At 39.9% G+C, this 17,757-nt stretch overlaps 4 protein-coding genes across 6 annotated transcripts; 3 read left to right on the forward strand and 1 right to left on the reverse strand.

The window, feature by feature from the left end:
- Nucleotides 1-530: 530 nt before the first annotated feature.
- On the reverse strand, nt 531-8,042 carry LOC114859172 (trace amine-associated receptor 1-like). Of its 3 annotated transcripts, none has more exons than XR_005897913.2 (4): nt 6,287-8,042; nt 4,810-5,984; nt 1,549-1,597; nt 531-1,431 (listed from the first exon to the last, which is right to left on the reverse strand). XR_005897913.2 is itself a non-coding variant. In XM_055510403.1 (3 exons), the coding sequence occupies exon 2, from the start codon at nt 3,045-3,047 to the stop codon at nt 2,208-2,210; it is 840 nt and encodes a 279-aa protein (XP_055366378.1). In that variant the 5' UTR covers nt 3,048-3,584; nt 3,994-4,785; the 3' UTR covers nt 531-1,431; nt 1,549-2,207. The 3 variants fall into 3 exon arrangements, 1 of the variants encoding a protein (XP_055366378.1); XR_008695175.1 differs by lacking the exon at nt 531-1,431 and having other exon boundaries at nt 1,450-1,597; nt 4,810-5,055; nt 5,235-5,984; XM_055510403.1 differs by lacking the exons at nt 4,810-5,984; nt 6,287-8,042 and adding an exon at nt 3,994-4,785 and having other exon boundaries at nt 1,549-3,584.
- Nucleotides 8,043-12,645: 4,603 nt separating this feature from the next.
- LOC114858711 (trace amine-associated receptor 7f-like) lies at nt 12,646-13,915 on the forward strand. Its single transcript, XM_029156218.3, has 2 exons — nt 12,646-12,826; nt 13,077-13,915. Exons 1-2 carry the CDS (start codon nt 12,657-12,659, stop codon nt 13,885-13,887), a joined length of 981 nt encoding a protein of 326 aa, XP_029012051.1. The 5' UTR covers nt 12,646-12,656; the 3' UTR covers nt 13,888-13,915.
- Nucleotides 13,916-14,407: 492 nt separating this feature from the next.
- On the forward strand, nt 14,408-15,689 carry LOC114858712 (trace amine-associated receptor 7f-like). The gene is made up of 2 exons (XM_029156219.3): nt 14,408-14,577; nt 14,784-15,689. The coding sequence occupies exons 1-2, from the start codon at nt 14,408-14,410 to the stop codon at nt 15,592-15,594; spliced, it is 981 nt and encodes a 326-aa protein (XP_029012052.1). The 3' UTR covers nt 15,595-15,689.
- Nucleotides 15,690-16,150: 461 nt separating this feature from the next.
- On the forward strand, nt 16,151-17,342 carry LOC114858713 (trace amine-associated receptor 8a-like). Its single transcript, XM_029156220.2, has 2 exons — nt 16,151-16,320; nt 16,529-17,342. Exons 1-2 carry the CDS (start codon nt 16,151-16,153, stop codon nt 17,340-17,342), a joined length of 984 nt encoding a protein of 327 aa, XP_029012053.1.
- The last annotated feature ends 415 nt before the right edge of the window (nt 17,343-17,757 follow it).

The raw sequence follows: 17,757 nt of genomic DNA on the forward strand, positions 1-17,757 counted from the left end.
GAAAACGTGTAGCGGATAATATTTACAAGTTATGGCCGTTTGAAACCGAAAAGAGCAGCTGTAGTCCTACACAAACCGAGCTAAACGCCTTAACGAGGCGGTGAGCGCTCCCGCGCGCGGAAATCAATTTCTGGTTTACAGTCACTTTTGGGCACGACACCTGTCATGAAGGAGAAAACAGCTGAGATGAGACATGCACAGGAAGTCCTTCAAAATAAAAGCGGAACTAGCACAGATCGTGACAAAGACAAGCTCTGTGGGAGGGGGCTAGAAAGACAGAGTGATTGGGTTACTTCCCAGAACCTAGGAATAACAAATAATGACATTAGATCACCAGTAATATAGATTTTATATGACAATATATGAAGCTTTATATTGTATACATATTGAATATTTTTTACTGAGGCTGTGTTATAAGAGTTATTCAGGTTTTACTCCATGAGGAAACAAACACTAACAGTGTTGTTTATTTTTGACACTACTTAATATGTGAATTAATATTGAAGTTTGGTTAAATTAATAAAAACAACTTTAACGTGTCCATGTCTCCATTTTATTAAAAGCATAAACAAAATTAACCCACCAGGTTTTGGTTTGTTCAAATAACATTTTCACAGTTATACTGTATAAAAAATAAAAAATAAACAAAAGCCTCAAGACACAGTATTTTCTGTAAACCTTAATTATTATTAATTTAACAGCCTTGCCCTAATCTCTGCAACAAGTGGGCTCTCACGAACTGATTGATTTGCACAGTATAACATGCTTGTCCAGAATGATGACAAACTTGTGGAAGGAACTTTGTGCAGAGAATCAACGTGTTCTTTGATACTTGTTCCACTCCAAGGATGTAGAAAAAAAAGCAAATATTAAATACTTTGATCCAAAACATTTTTTTATTGAAGCTAAATTAAAAATCTTTTGCCACAAAAACTGTAAAATGGTATCCTTAATAAACGGTACAGTGTGAAGGTGTATTTGAATCTGACTAGTTTAATAGAAAAAAAATCTTTAAAAGTAATAAACTTTTTACACTTCACATTCATTCTGAAACATTTGCCATCAGTATATACTGTAAGCTACAGTACAAATCTTGAACACAAGATGGAAGTTGCTTCTTTGCTTGGGATGGGACATTCTGCCTAGTCTTTTACAGTCTTGGGCGGAAGGAGGAATCACATGAAGGAGAAGGATAATTGAGGAGAGATCACTGCCCCACCCTTCATCAATAGACATAGACAATAGACATCAAAAACATGACTGATACATAATAATTTACAATTTAAAAAAAATACACAAGAGTGTCATCCATGTACTCTTCCTGTGAGGTGGCTTCTGCACATTGGATCAGCACTTCAAGGTCAGCTAGGGAGGGCAGAGTCTTGCACTGCTGAATAACCTTTTGCTTGAATGTTGTAGGCCACCTACATACTGTACAATACAAAGATACTTAACTGAGCCAATATGGAGGCATTACATTTATTTATGCCTGAAATCACGAAAGGAAAATACAAATACTGCATTGATTACTGTTTATTTAGGAGTTACCTTTCCAAACGCCTGGAAATCATTTCCAAACCAAAGGTTCTTGCACAAACTATAACAATAAAAAGGTCAACGTTAATACTGCATTAACATTAGTGCACAGCAAAGAAAAGTTATCAACCCTCCTTTAACAGTGTATTTATGGTTGCCACTTATTTTATTCATTTAGTTTCTGTGATACCGAAGGTGTGTGATTTCGGTGCATGTGAGTCTTCAGGAATAAATGCTGGCTTATATTGCTCGTCAGCTGTGACTAATACATGTGTATCTTTATATATTCACCTTTGCTGTCTTGAAAAAATTATCCTCATCAATATTAAGCCCAACGGCAGGTGTCATTACTTTCCATTCAGGTGTGGAAATTATTATATATGTTTAATTAATGAAAACACATCTGTTACCGGTCAAAAGTAGATACAGTGGTGCGCTGTAATTAAAAAAAATATATATATTGTCATTCGCTGCAGACAGTGTGTGATATCATAACAACATCCCATGATGCACTGGAAACTACAGCTATATACTGAAAAAGCAATTTACAGTATTATATTCTGTGATATAGTGAAAAAAGCTGTTGAAATTATAGAAATGTCTAACAGTGTATGTTAACAGTAAGACAGGAACTAGTTTACATCCATGTCTACAAAATCACAAATACTTTATTACAGTACTTTGGCCTGACAGGAGCGAGACTTCAGTATTTGAAGGGTAACAATCAGTTTGACACATTTTCTAAACCACGGATAGAAAAAGGCATAAATTACAGGGTTCAGACAGGAGTTAAATATCACCAGAAAAAACATAGAAATGGTAAGTGAAGAACCGACGACAAACTGGTAACCAGAGAGAGACATAAAGAGAAAGAAGTAATATGGACAGTAACATATGAGAAAAACAGCAACAACTACACCCAGAGTCCTGGCTGCTTTCAGCTCTGACCTCTGAACAGTCACTGTCAGTGAACGCTGCAGTTTCACAGCTGCAACGTGGGAGCGCATGGAACGAGCCTGAGACACAGCCACCACAAACACCCTCACATACAGGGTGATGATGGCTGAAATGGGAACGATGAACCTCATTATTAGTTCAACAGTTAAATTTACAGTAATCACACATTGTCCATAACAGGAATTAAACCTGCCTAGTTGCCTCAGGTTGTCAAGTAAAAACAAAAGGTTGTAGAGAATAGCAAAAACCCAACACAGTAGAATAAGTCCTTTAACTGTCTTTTGAGTGATTGTGGTGGAGTAACGCAGGGGGTCACATACGGCGATGTAACGGTCCACTGATATCAGAACCATGTTAACTGCGGTGGCTGGAACACTAAAGAAAGGTACAATAGCACACAAAACACATGCCAGATCACCCAGGAACCAACAGGGTTCAGCTAAAAGAATCTGAAATGGCACTACAAGGAGACCAACTAGGAAATCGGAGACAGCCAGAGAGAGGAGGAGGAGGTTGGTGGGAGTGTGGAGCTGCCTGGAGGGAGAGAACAGCATTATTTAATATTACAAACAACAGTGTAACATAAATAGCAGCCATAACAGGATTATTTTTTTCTAGACCTCAATATATATATTTAAATACATAAATGTGGCAACTTGCTTATGAACAAATGGGTTCTCAAGGATTTAACTGAATATCAACAATATATAACCAGAACTAGGATATTTGTCTGTGCCTAAAGTGGGAGATGGAGACGATGACGAGAAGGTTGAGAACAGTAGTGAGCAGAGAAAAGCAGGGCAGCAGGGTGTAGATGAGCAAGGCCTCTGACTGACTGCGTGGGCGCTTCTTGCATGAGGTGTTGAGTTGTGGAAAGCACAGTTTAGCTTCCTCCAGTGTCTCCATCACCAGAGAGGCTGCTGAACACTAACAGCTTTCTGTCATACTGTTCATTTATGTGTCTCTGCTCCCTCCTCCCTCACCCATTGTCTCCTTGACACCCTCACATGATGTGACATTCGTCCTTAACGTCATTGTAAGATTTTATTTTTGAATTTGACTGATGAAAGTTTTTAAATTATAATATTGAGCTGCAGGGATACTAATTTCCTGTCTTTTTTTCATTTTCTTCATCTTGGCTTTAGTTCAGCTTTTGGTACATTTAACAAATTCTTTCTAAGACAGAGCTCAGGAATTAAGACCATCGAAGCCTTAATATTTAATAAACCACAGATGGAAAAAGGCATGAATCACAGGGTGAAGACAAGAGTTAAATATCACCAGAATAAACATAACTATGTTAGTTGAAGAGCCAATGATTTAGTGGTTGCTAGAGAAAAAGATGCCATAAAAGAGACAATTACACATGAGAAACACAGCAACAACCGCACCCAGAGTCCTGGCTGACCTCTGAACAGTCAGTCAGAAGAAATTGCTTCAAATCACGTATTACAGTCATGTTAGTTAGAGTACAGTGAGGGCTTTACTACAACCATAAACTAACAGAACTAAGACATTTGTTTGTGCCTAAAGTGGGAGAAGTCCAGCAGGTTTTAGAACCACAGTGACCAGAGAAAAGCAGGGGAGGTGGGAATACACAGTTGTTTACCTATAATCACATAGTATAATACTATAGATTTGTTTTTTTCAGTAAAACTAGTTTCTAGTGCATCATGGGATATTTTGATGACATAACACATTGTATATATATTGTATACAGAAATTTACTGTATATTTTTGAAGTACCTTATTTTCCACACTATAAAGCGCACCTAAAAGCCTTTAGTTTTCTCAAAAGCCGGTAGTGCGCCTTATAATCCGGTGTGCCTTACAAGTCTTATAACATGAGCAACAGTGAGTTAAATGTGTTCACATAAAATGTAAAACAAGGCATCTGCTAATAATTAAAAGTTCTTCACTGCTAACTGTGCCTAATGGTTTCTGAGATGCTCTTGTAACATAAAATACTCAATGATTTTCACAAGCAACAGCAAGGGATGGAGCTGGATTCATCTGCAGCAATCCTGAACTCAACTACACTCAACACATGCTTCCTATTTCCTGTTTACCTGCCTAAGCTCTTCCTCCACGACAACACCAAATTGTCAAACTCAATCAACATAATGACACCTGCTTGTGAGGGGTAATCCTGTCCAGCACAGACAAAGATACAACTGTGGATGTCAAAGGCTAGAAGTCCAAGGTATGGAAAAGCATGGACACAACTCAAACAGGGAACGACACATTAGCAGATAACAATAAGCACAATGTGGTTTAAATGTCAATGTAATCAAGGTGACAAATACGAACACCTACTGAAGGTGGATGCAGGAGCCCCTCCTTCCTAGCGGTGGGAGGTGCAATTCACAACAGAGCCCCCCTCCAACGGATGCCTCCTAATGGCCAACAAAGGTTCCTTGAAGGTTCTTCCTTCCTTCCTGGAAGACCTGATGGGCCAGAACCCACGATTGACGCTCTGGTCCATAATCCTTCCATTACACTAAATACAGCAGGCCCCCACCCTGTCGTCGGGGGCGCAGGATTTGAGGTTTGAACTGAGTTCTAGAAAACAAACAATACCTTAAAGGGGACAGATCATGCAAAATCCACTTTTTAGACATTCTGGAGCGTTCCTATGACTATGGGTCACGTTTACACACACTGAGCACGGTTTCCTCCTTTTTTCACATTTTGCGCATTTCTCCAATTGGGTCAAAGCAAGTTTGGTGAAACCCTCTCACCTTTCTCACAAGTTGAGGGACTCCTCCCAGCAAAATCTGGACCACCAGCCCCCTGATACTGAACCAAAACTGGACTTCCGCCATTATCCTCCTCTGACTCACTGTGAACAGACGAACATGGCAGGGTCCTCTCATAAAAACTGCTCCTTTGTTGGGTGTTTTAATATACACCAAAACCTATTTAACCTACCACAGATTAACAATTGAGGATCTTGTGGGTTACTTTTATTTTCAACAGACCAGCGCCGGAAACCTTGCCTCAGCATTTGTATGTTTGTGGATTTCGTTTCACCTTGGACTGCTTCGGGAAGGAGTGTGCTACAATGCTGGGTTTGCTTCATGGCTCCTAATAATAAAGGATCTGTTCTTACAGTCCGTCATCCACTTACTGAAGTAAGTACATGATTTATACTTATATGATGTCTTAATATGTTAGTTTATCTGTTTAAAATGTAGTAACCCACATGTGTGAGGCAATCTAATAGCTTGCTATGCTAACAGCTACAGCCAGGCGACCAAGCCTTTGAAATATGCTGTTGTGGGCTGCTGTAACCACACATCTGTGTAGAGTAAAGCTGATGGCTGACGGCCTTCGAGTGGCTACAGGGGCGGTGGATCAAACATACAGTGAGTGTTTTATCCATAAAGAAACTGCCTTGATCTACAACCCATGCATGAAGAGATGACAACTCAGATTCTTCACCCAAGGAATCCTTGACACCAGCTCACTAGCCTCTGTAGGCTAGATACCTACAACAATTTGAGATACACAGACATATTACTGTCAGGTTAATCAAGAATGATGAAAAAACATTTCTAAAAAACATTGCTAAAAGCAGTAAAAATACATCAGGTCAATGCATAATTTGAACCAATGTTTGTTTGTTTCTAGGTATGCCATGCAGTGATTGTTCTGACTATAGTGTACAATTTTTAAATAAAATTATGTCAGAGCAGCAGCACAACCAAGACAAAACAGCGTTAGCATTAGCAACTACTACTCACTTTGCAAAATATATAAATAAAATAAATTGAAGTAAATGCGACATTACCAGTGAGATGCACCAGTCGAAGTGTAATGACTTCAGCAACTTCCTTCAGGGTTAGACTCTGGAACAAACAAATGTGCTTGGATTCCACTACCGAAAGAACTGAGGCTATTCTTGCTCTATTGAGGTCTGTGTTGTGTTGTCGTCTTCTTCTGTAAAGAAAGATAGTGGCTTACTCTTAAGGAAATTGTGAATTCCCTTTGTAAATATTAAATAAAGCAGACACAATCAGTTGGGACCTTTTCAGGAGTGAGCAGTTTACAGCAAAGGCAACTTTCTCTCACTGAAGACAAGACAAGAATTCAGCCCACAATATGTATTCAATTCTGGGAGCTGCATAGTGACACAGTACTTGGGAAATATTTATATTTAAATGCAGTATTCTTCCAACATTTCCCTCCTTTTTAACATTGAAATATTCCTTAAACAATCATGTATAAATCAGAACAGCACAACGTCTTTCAATTTTCAATGCAGTCGTCATAAAACAAATGGGGGGTCAAAAGCACCGAAGCACAATATTTACAGCTTAGCGTGTATTTTCTTCAACATTGTCGAGGTTTCTCTTCACAGTTATCAAGGTTCAAAGGTGTATATTGTAATGTATTGTAAAAGGGTGGATGACTGCATACACCCTGAGAAGGCCTTGATTCACCAGCCTGATGATCATGACCCTCGAACAAGAAATTACGCACAACACAATCAGCATCAGAACCAAGAGGATCACGAGAACCGGTCCAAAGATCTTCATCAGGATGTCAGTCCATGTGCCAATCAACACCAAACAACAATCAAACCAGGATTTGTCCTTCATTACGTCAGCCACCCGCATATGGATATGTGCTGTAGGTCATGGATTGCCTGTTAGGTCATGCAGCAATTTATGGTTTTAACTCTTGATGATGCATGATTTTTCCTAAACCCAACCATGGAAATAGCGATAGTGCCACTTCTGGCCTGTAGTCCAGAGCTTTTTGTCCATGAGAACGTCTGATCCCAGATCCGATCACGTTCCTTCAGACTGATCTCTCGCTTCCGTAGCTGTCAACTGAAAGTAATCCCCTAAGGTGTTATCACGTAGGAGCCATTTGAAACATAAACAGGGGCACAATGACCTAGCCAATTGGGTGGAAGATGCACATGGATTGTGTACCCACAGTCATAGTTGATATCAGACTGTGGGAGGGTCCCCATGAAATGAGGGCTATCATAATAAGAAACACACTAAAGTACCAGTAAAATTACGAGTGCTCTGTCTTCATTTAACAATGCCACGAGTTAGTGTGATACTGGTCAGGAGGTCTCTCCTCATCCTCAATCAGATTAGGGAGTGGCTTAGCATCAATCAACAGTATAAGGGCAGTTAGTGCAACTCCTGTGTCTGGAAAGTGTCCCCTTATAGTATCTCCTTATGAGAATGTCCCCCTAAGTGAGAGAGGGTGCCGCTGGTTCCTTCACTGCTGTTGAGACGACCAGTGCTCTAAATGCTACGGACCCTTTGTAGACAGATTTTTCCCCTCCCCCCCGGTGTTGTTTTTTTTTCTCACGGACAATACTACTCGGTATTGTACCTGTTGTCTTTGACATACTGTATGGAAGGCATTGAAAGGGTTTTATAAATATCCATCCATCCATTTTCTTAACCGCTTACTCCCTAGTGCGGGGTCACGGGGGTGCTGGAGCCTATCCCAGCTGGCTACGGGCGAGAGGCAGGGCACACCCTGGACGGGTCACCAGTCCATCGCAGGGCAACACATAGACAGACAACTCATTCACACAATGGAGAGAAGCCAATCAACGTAATGCACGTCTTTGGACTGTGGGAGAAAGCCGGAGAACCCGGAGAGAACCCACGCAAACACGGGGAGAACGTACAAACCCCACACAGAGGGCCCCACACCAGGGCCGCCTCCGGGAATCGAACCCAGAACCTTCTTGCTGTGAGGCAACAGTGCTACCCACCGCACCACCGTGCTGCCGGTTTTATAAATATAAACATTGCAAAGGTTTGCACAAATGTTGCGCAGAAGAGTTATTGCATATTGTATAACTATATAAGTATTGCATAGAATTTGCATGAATATTGCAGAGTAGATTTTTACATAAACCACTGATGCAGTGGGTGAGTTTATGTAGCGAGTAGAGGAATCTTAAGGGTTATGTTTACTGCATGTGATGCATCAAGTAAAAAATATTTAGAATATTTTGTAAATTAGTTCATTATCTGTACCATCCCCCCCCCCGTTGAGACATGGCAAGGTCCATGGCTCAATTTTGCTGCCCATTTACAGTATAGAGGGCTGCTGGTAGGACAGGTTTCTGTCAAACATAGTAACTTTGTGGATTAAGAGTTGCTCTTTTAGGGGTCCATTTATCTTTTTCACTCTCGGGAGTGCTGTCTTGCATTTGTTGTAGGAATGCGCTTAATCAGGTTAACAGGTGTTTGCATACTCCTTGCCAAAATTGCTACACAGGTGAACATGACCAGAATGGATGTAGAAATCTGTCTGCTGTGTTATCTGTACAATGAGGGCACATATTCAAGTTTTTGAGACCCATTTGGAACATCCTTTGTACTGTATAATGTGTTCTATGAAGAATTTTATATTTTATTAGTTGTAAATTTGTATTTTTGTGATTTGAACTAAATTAGAACATATATTTTTCCAGAACGTGTGATTAGTTGTGTGGTCCAGATCAGCTTCCCATTTAGAGATTGTAAGGCTCACTGTGTCATCAACATTGGAAGTTAAAATATAGATTTGTGATAATGTCCTTTTCCCTGAGATGTCTAGAAATCATTCTATTGCTCGTGGTGGTTGCATCTGGATTTTTGCATTAGGTAGTTAGTTACATTAAGTTAATTAGTTGTTTATAATCTTGAAATTGGCACTAGTAATTTCATATCGGGACACTAATCCTTCAACTTGTCTCTTGTGAAAACATGTTTCAGGTGTGTTATCTTCTTTGATATGCCAAATTGGAAGGTGTATTGCCTTTTGGTTTTGTATGATGTCTAGATTGTTCCAGAGAGGTGTGTTTTGGCAAAGAGTAAGCAAAGATCCAGTAATTTTAAGAAAATCCCACCAGGCTCTTAAAGATGCTCTTATGCTAATGCTCTGGTAGCAACTATGGTGTTTGATTTTGGTGCTGATAAATGGTAGATCTGCAACATTAAATTTCCCACCAAATGTTTGTTCAATGTCTAACCATGAGGAGTCTGTTGGACTGGGTTTTGTCTATTTGTGGACATAGTTCAGACTGTTGGCAATAAAATAATGGTTCTAGGCCGCTGCAGCGTTTGGATTTTTTGAAACTTATTTGTGGTGGCTTGGTTTTCCACAAAAACTGAGATGTATGAGTCTAATGTCTTAAACCACACCTGGCCTGGCTGAGACGGAAACATTGAGAATATGTAATAAATTTTTGGCAGGACCATTATTTCTTCCCATAAGTGAAATGGGTAAGGACTGCAATCTTTTGAGGTTGGTTTCTATTTGTTTAAATAATGGATTGGATAGTTTAGATCAATAAGCTCTGTAAGCCTAGAGGACAATTCAATGCCCAAGTATTTAATGTTCCCTGAGTGGAGTGTGGTAGAAGAGATGTTATTCACCTTAAGGTTAAGTGGTAACACTATATGTTTTGTTCAGTTAATTGAGTATTCTGAAAGAGCTGAGATTTGATCCATAAGGCTGATAGTTGTAGCAAGAGACGTCTGTGGCTCCAGGAGAAACAGTAACACATCGTCAACATATAAACTTATTTTATGATATGCTGATTTGGTTGATATTCCAGTAATTCCTTCATGCTGTCTTATTGCTGCAGCTAGAGGTTCAATAAATATTGCAAAAAGTGATGGAGAAGGTGGGCAGCCCTGTCTGGTCCCTCTATGCAGAAGCCTTGGTAAGATCTGGTTATTTGTTCTGAGTTTGCTGAGCTGTATAGTATTTGGATCCAGTCTATAAATTACTTCCCAATGCCGAATTTATGCAGTGGCTAATAAAAAATTCCAGTTCACTCTGTCGAAAGCTTATTCTGCAACTAAGGAGATGTTGATTGACTTTAGTTTATAGGTGGTGACATAATCAATTAAGTTGATTAATCTGTTCATATTGTTTGTTGACTGTCTACCTTTAATGAAGCCTATTTGATCAGAGTGAATTATAGATGGAGCGATTTCTTCTAATCTTCTAGCAAGTGCTTTACACACTATTTTTAAATCTACATTTATTAGTGAAATTGGTCTGTAACTTGATGAAAAAGTAGCATATTTTCCTGGTTTTTAGAGCAGGCTTATGAAGGCTGAAATTCATATTTGCGGGCAATGAATGCTGTTGTTTAACTTCAGCTACCATTTTCTAAAAACTGGGTGCCAGCATGGACCAGAACTCCTTATTAAATTTAGTTGAGAATCCATCTGGTCCTGGAGCTTTTTTATTTGGCATCTCTTTGTTCTTCCTTTGATTTTGGCAGTTCTAATTTATTCAGAAACTCCTCTATGGCTGAGGTGGAGGGATCTATTTGGTACGTATATAACTCTTGGTAAAGGTTTTCAAAGGTATAATTTATTTCATTGGTATCATGAGTGATGTTCTCTTTCTTATTAGTTATTGAATGGATGATTTGTTTTTCTTTATTTTTTAATTGGTTGGCTAGAAATTTACCACACTTGTTAGCGTGGTCAAAGTTATCTCAGCGTAACTGATCTATCTGAAACTTGAGTTTTGCGATCAATTATATTTTTAGTTTTAGCTTTAGATATCTTAGGTCTTCAAGGACATCATTGGTTGGAGAGGCAGCATATTTAATCAGGGATTGAGAGATTTTATTTTTTGCTTCAATTCTAATTCAAATAGCATGTCCTTTTTTGTGTGATGAATATGAAATTATTTTACCACGCATAACTTGCCTTCCCAGTCTCCCAGAGAACACAAGGTGAGGTTCCCGGTGTATTGTTGTTTTCCATAAAGGTTGCCCATTCTCTCCTCAGATAGCTGATGAACTCTTGATCATTGATTAACGATGTATACTGTAGTATACAGTTCCTGTTGCTAAGGCTTTGCTTAGCCTGTCCAACTCTGGGTTAAATACTAAATGAAAGTCCCCTCCTACTATAAGTTTGGAACCTGATTGGAGCAGCAAGTGTGAACTCTGGTGGTGCCAGAGTGTAAAATGGTTAAATATTTTAAATAGTTTCTCCTTCTTAGTGACAATCTTCAGTGGTGTCATAACTTACCTGACTGCTGTGGATCACCAATCTTGCGTGTATAAAGTGTGACAGACCTTACGTGTGACGTCTGATTTGTGTGTTGTCCATGTGTCTGCACATGTTTTGTCTGTGTAGTAGATGTTTATGTGTGGCTGCTGGAGGGCAGAATAGAGAAGAGAGGGATGTACACAGTGTGGGATAAAAGTAGGTGATAGAAAAAGAGGAAAGGAAAGGAAAATTAAAGTGGAAGGAAAGTGAGTGATTCAAGCTTGATGAGCACTTTGCAAACTGTGAAGTGAGACATTAAAACGACAAACATTTAACTGAAATGTTGTTGGATGTAACGTTATAACAGTTACCTTTGCATCTATTATTTTCTTCACTTTTTAATATTAAACCATTTTTGTTACATACCACCTGCAGTACAGCCACAGAGTTGCTTTCTGGTCCTGGTAGAGCTCTCCGTTGACGTACAGTTTGTCAACGCAGATGACAGCCCTGCAGCCTTCCGACATGAACTTACAGATGGGGAACAGTCTGTGGCATCACACGAGGATCTCCTTGGGGAACTGATTGTTGGCTCTGTAGTCAGTTCCCTTCGGCTGTCTGCCTCTTAACTAGTTCCTTCTGGTTAAAGTCATGAAACTTGGTTTCAATGTACTCAAAACTTTCTTCGGTGTTATCCAGAATGGTAAGATGGTTGACTGTTTTTCTTAGGATGAAATAGCAATTTATATATTTATTGGCGGATAGTTTATTAAGCTGTTGTTTACTGCCGGTTGCGCGCCGCCTTGTTGAATTTCTTGCACTGTTCTTGCACATCTATCATAGTTCTTGCACATCTTCATGTGAGGCTGACCTAGTGACAGGGAGGAAGGACACATAAATTAAGAGTATAACAGAAAGCTGCTGGTGATGGAGACTCTGCAGGTAGATGAATTGTGCTTTCCACAGTTATTGTTTTTTGTTCCGAAAAAAGATAGCCACTCCAGCCCTGTATTGACATCATCCAAAATTAAAACAACTGTTACACTGAAGTGAAGAACAGATGTGGCATCATGTGAGGGTGTCTAGGAGACAACGGGTGAGGGAGGAGGGAGCAGAGACACATAAATGAACAGTATGACAGAAAGCTGTTAGTGTTCAGCAGCCTCTCTGGTGATGGAGACACTGGAGGAAGCTGAACTGTGCTTTCCACAGCTCAACACCTCATGCAGGAAGCGCCCACGCAGTCAGACTGAAGCCATTGTCATCTACACCCTGATGCCTTGCTTTTCTCTGATCACTGTGGTTCTCAACCTGTTGGTCATTGTCTCCATCTCCCACTTCAGGCACTGATAAATGTCCTAGCTCTATATTGCAGTAATGAGACTCAGTTACATCATTGTGGTTTAGGGACTCCTTATATAAAATACCACATTTATGTAGTTTGTATACATTTGTGTAGTGTCAACAGGTTAAAATATTTTTATTTTTAACTGAGGTCTAGAAAAAAAACGTCTTATTATAGATGTTATTTTTTGTAACAAAATTGTTGTAATTGTTTTTAACATTATATATAATGTTGTTCTTTCCCTCCAGGCAGCTCCACACTCCCACCAACCTCCTCCTCCTCTCTCTGGCTGTCTCTGATTTTCTTGTTGGTCTATTTGTGGTGCCGTTTGAGATGATTTTAGCTGAACCCTGTTGGCTCCTGGGTGACCTGGCATGTGTGCTGTGTTCTTTCTTACCTTTTATTAGTGTTCCTGCCACCGCAGGTAACATGGTTCTTATATCAATCGACCGTTACGTGGCCGTCTGTGACCCTTTACGTTACCCCACCAAACTGACTCAAAAGACAGTTAAAGGTCTAATTCTTCTGTGTTGGGTTTACTCTGTTCTCTATAACTTTCTGTTTTTATTTGATAACCTGAGGCAACCAGGTGGGTTTAACTCCTGCTATGGACAATGTGTGATTACTGTTAATGGAACTGTTGATCTAGTCATAAGGTTCATCATCCCCATCTCAGCCATCATCATCCTGTATGTGAGGGTGTTTGTGGTGGCTGTGTCTCAGGCTCGTTCCATGCGTTCCCACGTTACAGCTGTTAAACTGCAGCGTTCACTGACTGTGACTGTTCAGAGGTCAGAGCTAAAAGCAGCCAGGACTCTGGGTGTGGTTGTTGCTGTGTTTCTCATGTGTTACTGTCCATATTATGGCATCTCGCTGTCTGGCTACAGCCTGAAGATGGGTTCTTCAGTTAACATTGTTATGTTTATTCTTGTGATACTTAACTCCAGTTTGAATCCTGTGATTTACGCCTTTTTTTATCCATGGTTTAGAAAATCTGTCAAACTAATTGTCACCCTTCAGATCCTAAAGCCTCTTTCCTTTCAGGCCAAAGTACTGTAATAAACTATTTGTAACAATAAAGACATGAATGTGAACCAGTTCCTGTCTATAAACTTAAACATATACTTATATCACCATAGTGAAGAGTTGCTGTGAAGCTTGAAGTAAGCTTACGTGATACATCAAGAATCTAAATATTGTAACATTTCACCTCTGCAAAAACAATGTTATTGTAATTATCAGCACGCGTCTCACATATCATTTAAGGCATGGATGGTCCTAATTTCTTATATTGTAATGATTCAAAGACTGAATTGAATGCACGAAAAGCTGAATTAAAGCTCAGAGGAAAACCAAATTGAATGATGACAGATTCAACGGCAAAATAAGACGGAGTAATGTCGCTGCAAAACATAATAATTTTAGAAATTGGATCATCCAAAAACTTACACTGAAGTGAAGGACAGAATTGACATCATGTGAGGGTGTCTAGGATACAACAGGTGAGGGAGGAGGGAGCAGAGACACATAAATGAACAGTATGACAGAAAGCTGTTAGTGTTTAGCAGCTTCTCTGGTGATGGAGACACTGGAGGAAGCTGAACTGTGCTTTCCACAACTCAACGCCTCATGCGAGAAGCGCCCACGCAGTCAGTCAGAGGCCTTGCTCATCTACTCCCTGCTGCCCTGTTTTTCTCTGCTCACTGTGGTTCTCAACTTGCTGGTCATCATCTCCATCTCCCACTTCAGGCACAAACAAATTTCCTAGCCCTATTGTTGACTAAGTTTCATCCCTGTAGTTTTAGGAGCCCTTTGTTTATAGGCAAAATATTACAGTTATTTAAAATTATCTTTTGAACTGTGTTCTACAAAAGAAATAATCAGTTGAAGCTGTTATTTCTGTTATAATGTTGTAAATGTTTGTAACATTACATAATGCTGTTCTCTCCCTCCAGGCAGCTCCACACTCCCACCAACCTCCTCCTCCTCTCTCTGGCTGTGTCTGATTTCCTCGTTGGTCTCCTCGTGGTGCCTTTTCAGATACTTTTAATTGAACCCTGTTGGCTCCTGGGTGACCTGGCATGTGTGCTGTGTTCATTCTTACCTTTTATTAGTGTTCCTGCCACCGCAGGTAACATGGTTCTCATATCAATCGACCGTTATGTGGCCGTTTGTGACCCTTTACGTTACCCCACCAAATTCACTCAAAAAACAGTTAAAGGTCTAATTCTCCTGTGTTGGGTTTACTCTGTTCTCTATAACCTTTTGTTTTTATTTGATAACCTGAGGCAAACAGGCAAATTTAACTCCTGCTATGGAGAATGTGTGATTACTATAAATGGTACTGTTGATCTAGTGATGAGATTTATTATTCCCATCTCAGCCATCATCATCCTGTATGTGAGGGTGTTTGTTGTGGCTGTGTCTCAGGCTCGTTCCATGCGCTCCCACGTTGCAGCTGTTAAACTGCAGCGTTCACTGACTGTGACTGTTCAGAGGTCAGAGCTGAAAGCAGCCAGGACTCTGGGTGTGGTTGTTGCTGTGTTTCTCATGTGTTATTGTCCATATTTTGGTGTTTCTCTTTTTGGCTCCCACTTTGTCACTGGTTCTTCAGTTAATATTCTTATGTTTAATATGGTAGTATTTAACTCCTGTCTGAACCCTGTAATTTACGTCTTTGTGTATCCCTGGTTCAGAAAATGTATCAAACTGACTTTTACCCTTCAGATACTGAAGTCTCGTTCCTGTCATGCCAAAGTACTGTAATAAACTACTGTATATGTGATTATAAAAACAGCAATGTGAACCAGTTCTTGTCTATAAAGTTTCAACATGCGCTTATTTTATTGTCACCTTAGTGAGGGGTTGCTGTGAAGTTTCACATAAGCTTGATGACACTTCAAGAAACTAAAGATTGTAACATTTGACTGCTACATAAACAATGTTATTGTTCTTGTCAGCACAAGTCTCACATCTCATTTAAGGCTCGGATGGCCTTGATTTCTTACAGTATAATGATTCACAGACTGACTTAAATGCAGCAAAAGCTAAATTAAAGCTCAGAGAAACAAAATGAAAAAATCTAAATCATGACAGATTTAAAAGAAGCAAAACAAGACACAGCAGTGTCACTACAACTCTACAACTCAATAATTTCAGTACCTCCATTATACATAACAATATACCTGTTACACTGAAGTGAATGACAGATAAGGCATCATCTGAGGGTGTCTAGGAGACAACGAGTAAGGGAGGAGGGAGCAGAGACACATAAATGAACAGTATGACAGAAAGCTGCTAGTGTCTAGCAACTTCTCTGGTGATGGAGACACTGGAGGAAGCTGAACTGTGCTTTCCACAACTCAACACCTCATGCAGGAAGCGCCCACGCAGTCAAACCGAGGCCTTGCTCATCTATACACTGATGCCCTGCTTTTCTCTGATCACTGTGGTTCTCAACCTGCTGGTCATCATCTCCATCTCCCACTTCAGGCACAAACAAATGTCTTAGTTCTGGTTATATATTGTTGCAGTGATACCCAGTTACATCCTTGTGGTTCAAGGATCCCTTTGTTCATAAGAAAACTGCCACATTTTTTTGAAAATATCTTAGGATCTTAGTTCTAGATAAAAAAGATATCCTGCTTACACTGTTGTTGTAATTGTTTATAATATTAAATAATGCTGTTTCTCCCTCCAGGCAGCTCCACACTCCCACCAACCTCCTCCTCCTCTCTCTGGCTGTCTCAGATTTACTCGTTGGTCTCCTTGTGGTGCCATCTCATATTCTTTTAATTGAACCCTGTTGGCTCCTGGGTGATCTGGCGTGTGTGCTGTGCTCTTTCCTACCTGTCATTAGTGTTCCAGCCACCGCAGGTAACATGGTTCTCATATCAGTGGACCGTTACGTGGCTGTCTGTGACCCTTTACGCTACCCCACCAAGCTCACTCAAAAGACAGTTAAGGGTCTAATTCTCCTTTGTTGGGCTTTCTCTGTTCTCTATAACCTTCTGTTTTTATGTGATAACCTGAGGCAATTAGGGAGGTTTAACTCCTGTTATGGAGAATGTGTGATTACTGTAAATGGAACTGTTGATCTAGTGATAAGGTTCATCATTCCCATCTCAGCCATCATCATCCTGTATGTGAGGGTGTTTGTGGTGGCTGTGTCTCAGGCTCGTTCCATGCGCTCCCACGTTGCAGCTGTTAAACTGCAGCGTTCACTGACTGTGACTGTTCAGAGGTCAGAGCTGAAAGCAGCCAGGACTCTGGGTGTAGTTGTTGTTGTATTTCTTATGTGTTACTGTCCATATTACGGCATCTCTTTGTCTGGCTATAACCTCATGACAAGTTCTTCAACAAACATTGTCATGTTTATTCTCGTGATATTTAACTCGTGTCTGAATCCTGTGATTTACACCTTTGTGTATCCCTGGTTCAGAAAATGTATCAAACTTATTTTTACCCTTCAGATACTAAAGTCTCGTTCCTGTTACACCAAAGTACTGAAATAAACTGTTGACTATAAAAAAGTCAATGTGAACCATTTCGGGTCTATGAAGTTTAACAAATACTTATGTTATTTTTGCCTTGTGGTGAAGTATAACGTAAGCGAAGGTGAAAAAAAATATTAATCATGACAGATTCAAAATAAGAAAAAGAAGAAAGAGTAGTGTCACTGCAAGTTAATAATTTCAGAACTTGCATCAGACATAATACTAAAACATTTACACTAAAGTGAAGGACAAATGTGGCATCATGTGAGGGTATAGAGGAGACAGATAAATGAACAGTATGACAGAGAGCTGCTAGTGTTGAACAGCTTCTCTGGTGATGAAGATACTGGAGGAAGCTGAACTGTGCTTTCTACTGCTCAACACCTCATGAAAGAAGCGTCCACGCAGTCAAACCGAGGCCTCGGGTGACACT

The sequence above is a fragment of the Betta splendens genome, chromosome 7, assembly GCF_900634795.4.
Source record: "Betta splendens chromosome 7, fBetSpl5.4, whole genome shotgun sequence".
NCBI lineage: Eukaryota > Metazoa > Chordata > Actinopteri > Anabantiformes > Osphronemidae > Betta > Betta splendens.

Bases quoted from the DNA above. Each gene is read 5' to 3' on its own strand.
- LOC114858711 (XM_029156218.3), top strand. From the start codon at position 12,657: ATGGAGACACTGGAGGAAGCTGAACTGTGCTTTCCACAGCTCAACACC. The intron at 12,827-13,076 runs GCACTGATAAAT...CTTTCCCTCCAG, and splicing joins GTCTCCATCTCCCACTTCAG to GCAGCTCCACACTCCCACCA.
- LOC114858713 (XM_029156220.2), top strand. From the start codon at position 16,151: ATGGAGACACTGGAGGAAGCTGAACTGTGCTTTCCACAACTCAACACC. The intron at 16,321-16,528 runs GCACAAACAAAT...TTCTCCCTCCAG, and splicing joins ATCTCCATCTCCCACTTCAG to GCAGCTCCACACTCCCACCA.
- LOC114859172 (XM_055510403.1), bottom strand. From the start codon at position 3,047: ATGCTGTTCTCTCCCTCCAGGCAGCTCCACACTCCCACCAACCTCCTC.
- LOC114858712 (XM_029156219.3), top strand. From the start codon at position 14,408: ATGGAGACACTGGAGGAAGCTGAACTGTGCTTTCCACAACTCAACGCC. The intron at 14,578-14,783 runs GCACAAACAAAT...CTCTCCCTCCAG, and splicing joins ATCTCCATCTCCCACTTCAG to GCAGCTCCACACTCCCACCA.